The sequence below is a fragment of the Dipteris shenzhenensis genome, chromosome 15 (genome assembly GCF_047967505.1).
Source record: "Dipteris shenzhenensis isolate YYH24624 ecotype China chromosome 15, Dip_SZ_1.0, whole genome shotgun sequence".
Lineage (NCBI taxonomy): Eukaryota > Viridiplantae > Streptophyta > Polypodiopsida > Gleicheniales > Dipteridaceae > Dipteris > Dipteris shenzhenensis.
The window spans coordinates 29,099,022-29,107,151 of NC_141610.1; the positions used below are offsets into that span (position 1 = coordinate 29,099,022).

General features: G+C 44.4%; 1 protein-coding gene across 1 annotated transcript; it reads right to left on the reverse strand.

Moving 5' to 3' along the window:
* Window positions 1-4,571: 4,571 nt before the first annotated feature.
* LOC147893646 (protein CLMP1-like) lies at window positions 4,572-7,621 on the reverse strand. Its single transcript, XM_087385766.1, has one exon. It carries the CDS (start codon window positions 7,614-7,616, stop codon window positions 5,094-5,096), a length of 2,523 nt encoding a protein of 840 aa, XP_087241892.1. The 5' UTR covers window positions 7,617-7,621; the 3' UTR covers window positions 4,572-5,093.
* Between the last annotated feature and the right edge of the window lie 509 nt (window positions 7,622-8,130).

Consider the following 8,130-nt stretch of genomic DNA (forward strand, 5'->3'; position numbering starts at 1 on the left):
GAGCAAGTTTAACATTGGTATTACCTTTCAAGGAAGCATGCCTAGACTTATGTAACTTGAGAAATACATAATCCCCTTCTTCAAAATGAAGCTCTCTCCTATGCTCATCAGCATAATCCTTCATCCTTGCTTGGGCCCTTACCATATTATCTTTACATTGCTGTGATAGAGCAGTCATGTGAGCCAAATCATCCTTGGCTTGCTGGCTTGTCAATGCTTGATCAATAATGGTTGATGGGACATAAGCTTTACAGCCAAACATGGCTTCAAAAGGGCTCATACCAATTGAAGTATGCTTGGTGGTATTATAACAAAATTCAGCTAGATGCAACCATTGATCCCACGATGCTTGGGTATCAAAGCAAAAATGCCTTAGATACTCTTCCAACCAGCGGTTAACCCTCTCTGTTTGCTCATCAGTTTGAGGGTGATCTGCTGTACTTGGGGTAAGAAGTGTTCCCATAGAACTGAAAAGCTCTTGCCAAAAATGCCCCATGAACTTAGCATCACGATCACTCACAATTTCCTGAGGGAGTCCATGTAATTTAAACACATTTTCCATGAATTGCTTAGCCACCTTGGAAGCTGTAAATTGGGTCTTAGTAGGAATGAAGTGGGCAGCTTTGGTAAGTCTATCAACAACCACAAAGATACTGTTCCAACCCTTAGACGTCACTGGTAGGCCTGTAATAAAGTCCATGTTGATATGTGTCCATTTACCTCGAGGTATAGGTAGAGGTTGTAGTAGACCAGCTGGCCTCAAATTCAACTCCCTGTTTTGTGGACAGGGCTTACAGCTTTGAACATAAGCAAGAACATCCTTCCAAAGTCCCTTCCAGTAAAAACTCTGTTTTACCTTATCATACGTCTTGTTGAGGCCTATATGCCCAGCCATAGGAGATGAGTGAAATTCCTGTAAGATTAGCAGCTTATAGGAGGAATTTTCAGTAAGAAATATTCTATCATTATACCACAAGAGCCCATTGTGCAACTTGAAATTGAGATATTGCTGACAGTCAGGATCTTGCAAGTCTTGGAACATAGCAGCTGCTTGAGGATCATTGAGATACTCTTCTTGAATGCCATGGATCCAATCTTTATAAACCTCAGTAATAGATGATAAAGTACAAGCCCATATCCTGGAAAGAGAATCTGCCACAATATTTTCTTTGCCCATCTTGTAATCTATGTCAAAGTCATAGTTTTGCACAATGGATAGCCATCTCCTTTGCGTGGGTGATAGAGAAGACTAAGATAGAAAATATATGAGAGTCTTATGATCAGTCTTGACCTTGAAATGGCTGCCATAAATGTAGTGGTGCCACTTTTTGATTGCATGAAGTATTGCCAACATCTCTTGGTCATAAATGTGGAAACTTGACTCCTTGTCATCCAATTTCCAACTTTCAAAGGCAATAACTCCATGACTCTGCTTTAGGACAGCTCCAATGTCCCTTCCACTAGCATCAGCCTCAATTATAAAAGGTTGAGAGAAATCAGGACATACCAAGATTGGCGCTGAAGTTAATGCCTCCTTTAATGCTTCAAAGCTCTTATTGGCACTGTCAGACCATTGGAAAGCATTCTTTTTTAGGAGATCAATGAGAGGAGCTGCCAATTTGGCAAAATGCCTTATAAACCTTCTATAAAATGATGCTAGACCAAGGAACCCTCTCAGCTGGGTGATATTCTGAGGTATAGGCCAATCCTTTACACACTTCACCTTGCTGGGATCCACCTTAATGCCAGTACTGCTGACAATATGGCCCAAATATTCCACTTCTTTAGCCATGAAAGTGCATTTACTTGATTTGGCATACAACTGGTGTGTCCTCAATACTTCCAATACTTGCTAGACATGCAATAAATGCTCTTCTTTCATTTTGCTGTAGATCAATATATCATCAAAGAATACCAACACAAATTCATAGAGGAAAGGCTGCAATACCTTGTTCATTAGGGCCTGGAAAGTTGCAGGTGTATTGGTTAGACCAAATGCCATCACTTTGAATTGATAAAGCCCACGTTCTGTCCTGAAGGCAGTTTTATGTTCATCTCCCTCCTTCATCCTTATTTGATGATAGCCTGACCTTAAGTCAATCTTTGTGAAGTACTTTTCTTAACTGTCATTTTGTTCAAATCCCTGTAATCAATACACATTCTAAATGAGCCATCCTTCTTCTTGACCAATAACACAGGAGAGGCAAAGAGCGACTGACTGTGTGTAATAAATTCCTTGTCAAGGAGTTCCTTTATTTGCCTTGCCACCTCTTCCCTTTCAACTCTAGAAAGTCTATATGGAGCCTTGTTGATTGGCTTAGATCCTGGCTCCAACACAATTGCATGATCCACATCTCTCATGGAGGGAGATGGTTAGGAAGATCAGCAAATACATCAGAGTATTGCTGTAATAGGGACTGCATGTCTTTATCCTCCACTAACAACCCATTACCTTCTTGAGACTTGGTCAACTCAATAGCATAGACTCCACAAACACTTTTAAGGTCTCTGGCTATTCTTCTTGCAGAAATTAAGGACAATTTAGGAGATTGGTGGCCCATCAAAATGATGTGCTTACCTTCATGCATAAACTTCATATATAGCCTGTCAAGGTCCATAGAGAATTCTCCCAAGGTTCTCAACCATTCACAACCAAGGACAATGTCAATAGGTTCCATTTCCAAGACAAATAGATCTCCATGAAAAGTATAGTCTTGAGAAAGTTGCACTTGAGCAGGCTGACAATATTGCTTACTGTGGGAATGCTGACCATTAATTAGCCACCTCAACTTTGATCCCATGATCCAAAGTGGATGGGCATAATCTCACTATTTGAAGTGTCTTTGCATTAATGAAGTTATGAGTGCTCCCACAGTCAACCAAAATGTGGACTGGTCTGTTATTGATTGTTCCTTTTAACCTAAGGGTTTGAGAGTCCTTGCAGCCCATAAAAACATCAGAAGATATGTTGTACACAGCTGATTGTGTATCCCAATACACTTCATCATCATCAACAGCATCATTTCCATCAGAATTTCTGATCTCATCCGCATAATCTTCAACAACTTCAATGTTCCATTGTCTAGATCTATTTGAGCACCTTGGTAAACTATCATCCCTAAGCATGGTGTCAAACATGGATAACCCACCTGGATCAAAGGGAAAGGTGGTCCCCTTTTTGGAACTATGATCCTCATCATCATCAAGGCCTTCATTCACACAGTCCTGATATTCATGAAATTCAGATTCTGTTACAGATGTATTAGGAGATAAATCCTCATCAATCTCTAGAATCAAGCTCAACTTTGCTCATGTTTTTGCTTTGCACACATTCCTATGTTCAGGGGTCCACTTCTCACCACAAAGGTAGCACAAATTCTTCTTCTTCCTGTCATCAACAATTGCTTGAGATAACTGCTTAACCAACTTGTTTCTTTTATCACTCAGATCATCCTTTGGAGTGGGTTTAAAGGATGACTTTACATCTGTAGCCTTGTAAGCCTTAGGTTGTCCCATGCCACTGCCATACACTGTGGAAAACCTAGAAATAGAAGAAGTTGTAGCAGGTGCAAAAAATTTGCTTTCATCATTGGAAACCCCTTTGACCATAGGCTTAGTTCCAAAGTGATCAATACCCAAAGTCTTCTCCTTCCCATTGTATTTGGGTTCATACAGCTCTGATACCAATGCAACAGGACTGCTCCTAACTGATAGTAAACACACCCAAATTTGGTAGAATATGCAGGAAGGTTAGAATAGAGTAGTACCTTATGTTTTAGGAAAAAGGTAGGGGTAGAAGGTCATGGGCTGGACCTGCAACAGAGACTTGTGAGGGGCTGCACAAGGACAGGAGGAAATCAATCCTTTTTAGAATTCAGCTGAGTATTGAACTCTTGCTGTAAGTTCTATTTCAGTAATGAAGTACAAGTCATGAATTGCCTTGCCAAGTACAACTAGAGCCTTTATATAGGTATGGCCCAGGGCAGCACAAAGCAGTATTGCTTATGGGATTACCTCCTAGGATGCCACGTGGCAACTTATGGTATCCCCTAAAAAAAGAAAAGAACACTTACAAGCCAATGAAGGCCTTTCTACTAACTTTTAGCCTAAGTTTAGCCTAAGTAAAAAGTAACCATCTGTTACATATATGGAAGCTTTTCACCTACCCTAGTTCTAGAAGGAGATGTCATGGGCATCCGCAGCCCGTGGCATGCTGCAGACAGGTGCCGTGACAGCCAAGACAAGGCCACGCCAAACAGCTGCCACCTGGGTCAGCTGACAGCCAGGTCACTGACCCTGGATTGGAACAGTTCAGACAGTGCAGGGGCCCGGTCAGTGTATTTCAGGGCCCTTGGGGGGCCCATAAAAGGCAGTGATTGGGGCCCAAGCTCTCATTCCATCCACATTTCAGGGCGCGAGTTGGGCAGTTTTCCCCTCAAACAGCAAAGACTACCATGGAATACACTCTTTTCAACATCACATAATCAAACTATTATAATGATAGTTGGCCTGAAAGAGCAACAGTTCTAGTAAAGCAGGCCTTGCTTGTTCATTCAAGCCTGAGGGATGCTTCCAAAATAAAAATAAGATTTAGGAATGCCATTAAGCTCTGGTCATAGAAAGCAAAGCCTTCGGCTTCTTTCACTTAAGAGTGAGCTTTCCCAATACGAAATAAAGTATCATCCCAGTGAAACAGGCTCTATAGTTTGGCGAGAATATCTTGAGCTGCATGTTATGGCACACCATTCCACAACCATTAAAGAAAAAGATCGTCACAATAAACTTCTATAAATTTGAGGAGAACAAGTGGTAAGCGAAGAGAATACCCTGTGATGTGGAGAGTCCTCTTCCAATGTTTGAAGGAGGAAAAAATGAAGTTTCATTGACTTTAACAATGGAATCGGAAGGTATACATAAATGTCCCCTCCCCAGATTCAGCGGACTTCCATGCCAAAACATATGACGATCCTCATGCCAATCCCTTCGATTTCCCTTTTTTGCTATCCCAGCATTAAAATATAAATTGCAGTTGCCCCACCCAGGTAGCACTTGACCTGAAGGGGTGACAAATATTGACAAACCAGACCTTCTAATCATCGTTTCCCTAATAAACCGTTGTCCATGCAGGAATTATGTTTGTCACATGGATGTACATTTGCCTTCATAGCACTGATCGGTATATCCTTACTGTCTAAGACTTCCCCATTTTCCTGGATTTGGCATTCCTTCCCATGCCCTGATACATGCTCTAGTGGTTTAGGACTTCCCGTTGTTGATTCCTGAGAGCTGGAAGAATTAGATATGTGGTTTTTCAACACAATCCCAATATCTTTAGGAGAGGCACCGGCCAGCTCAAATCTCGCCACCGCTGCATCCAATAATTGCTTCCATGAAGGCAATCCTAGCTTGAACTCTACTTGTGAATGCTCAAATAAAATATTCCCCCAAAATAGATCGATCTGAGATCTCATTACCACAAACTGCTCAAGTATCTCAGCCTCGGTCAGTTCACGGGAATCGTCTCCATGACACCTTGAGGCTTTAGCTATATCACACTTAGAGTTCTTAGCCTCCTTGATACGACGCTCTTCCAACTTCTCCCACATCTCTGCTGCTACCTTCATCTCTTCTTCTGCACTCTCAAAAAGATCTAGCGTCTCTTTGGAATCCCAACTGCTCAAATCCACTTCGCTTGCTATAGCAAGAGACCACCGAAGCTTTGCACTTTCAAACTTCTCCTGTCCCAGAGCAAGGATTCCCTCATAGAAGTCTGGTTTCACCAGTAAAGCCTCCTCGTACTTTTTCTCAGCCAGACTGTATTGCTGCTGGGCCCAGTCAAAGGCTGCTTGAAGCCTAACAAGGACTTCACTTTTGTTGTTGTTATCATCAAGAGGTATCCGCTTCCTGGCTGCACACATGTGTACATTACCCCAGTTGAAGAACGCTAAAGCTGCCACTTCCTGGAACTTACAGGCAGCCATCTCAAAAAGCTTCTGTGCCTCCTCACTAGTAACAGTCTCCTCCAAGGCCTCGGAGCAGAGCTCCATTCCCAAATCGTGTAGGTCAACATGCCCGTCAGGATCTATTCCTAAATGCGTCCTGAAAAGATGTGCAAAATCCAATAGCCATTCATCAATCTCTATTTCCTTACCATTTGATTGGCCATCTTCTGCCTTTCCTGTAATAGAAACCTTGTTGTTATCGGCCGTCGCCCCTTGGCCTACACTCGGGATATCTCCGGTCTCTGTGTCTCCTGTAGAAACAGAGTCCTCAGTACATTGCTCCATTTCTTCCGTATTTGTATCTATTAAAGCATCCTTTTTTGGGACCTCAGGTTCTTGCTCTACAGGCACTTCAACCACATAGAGCCTTAATGCAGGCAAAATGACAGGTACAGCAGGTACTTTGGTCATAGAGCAGCTCTGTTCTTCACCAGATGGAGCGCTTCCTACACCCTCTGCGGAGGTAGAACCCTCAGAATGAACATTTTTCCTAGCAGCTTCGATCGCAGCAGCCTCTTCTGCAAGCCTAAGCTCCTGAGTATCTGTGATCGTGACCAGATCTCCCTCTGCATCCTTGTATTTTATCAAAACTGCCTTTGACGAAGGATATCTTTTCCTCACCAGCTCCCTCAAATCGGTAAACGTACAATTGACCGGAATCTGCGCTAATCTAATGTCATGATCGTAGATCAACTTCAACGCCCTGCTGCGCAAATTCGCTGGACTTCTCACCTTGAAGCTTTTTGCCTGCGGGGAGCTCTTAGCTTTCACCGATGCCCCTCCTCGAGGACGATCAACACTTTCAATGTTGCTAGGGTTGAGCGACTTTCCTGGCATTGGGTCCTGCTCCGGCACATGCGCGCGCAGCATCTGGCGAGCAGCGCCGATACTTCGAGGATCCTGCGGTTCTGTGGCAGCGGTAGAAAGAGTCGAGCCTCCATTTTGTCTGGCATCTGATGGTGCAACTTTGACGAAAGTTTGCTCGGGCTTAACTCCCTTCTTCTTGGGCAACGGTCTGGCAGGGAGGCATGGTCCTCTGCCACCAACAGGACTACCTCTAACAACCGATGCTCCTAATGCGGCCGGAGAAGTTCCCGCATAAGATGCCCCTGCAGGAGCAGCAGGCTTGCCTTGGAAATCCTGCTGCGCTTCTTCCCGGTTACCAAGAGCAACGCGGAGCCGCTTAGCCATGTCCATAGCATCCTGTTGATTCCCTTCCCCTTGCAGCATCAACTGGACATCCTGCAGAGCAAGCTCGAGCTTCCCGGTGGCTTCAAAAGCTCTGGCACGCCGAAAGAGCGCCCTGCCGAACCGGGGGTGAGCCTCGAGCGCAAGGCTACACTCTTTGATGACCGCATCATACTGCACGGGCTTCATCTGCATAAGGCAAGCGGCGCGGTTACTGTGGAAGATGGCGCGGTCGGGGTGGGAACGAGGGGTGAGCTTGAGGGCCTGCTCGTACTGGTCAAGGGCAGAAGGGTAATCTTTACACTGGAAGAGGCGATTACCGTCCTCTTTGAGTTCATGAGCGCGGCGGAGGAAGACGGAAGGGTCGAGGTGAGGGGGGGGAGGATCGGGGGAGGGTTTTTTCTTACGGGAACCAGATTTGCCCATGGCGAAGGGGGAGGGGGAGGGAGGGGAGGGGAGGGGAGGGAGAGGGGGGAGCTAAGGAGAGGAGGAAGCCATAGCCAGGGAAGGCTCTAGGGTTGCTGCTACACGGAGTTCGCCATCGCCATAGCCACAGAGTTTGAGAGTAAGAGAGACGACAGAGAAAGACCTGGCGTACGTGTAGCTTACACGCTTGTGAATCTCTCTCTCTCTAGAATCTTCCTCACCACAAGATTCCTTCTCCTTTATCCCTCCTCTATTAACGGCTCCTGCACTTAGGGCCTAAATGAAAACAATTTTGGTCATCCACACAAAAGAGAAACCTACTCTAATTTAACCAAAAACAAGATGAATGACAAAAATCATTCATAAGGCCTGCCCAAGATCCAAAATAGGGGAAAAGAAGATAAATTGGATGCGCAACATGGAAAAGAGTTCACTGTGAGAGAAGAGAGAGAGAGAGAGAGAGAGAGATAGTAGAGAAAAAGATGGAGGATTTCAAGGGATGAAAATAGCAGGT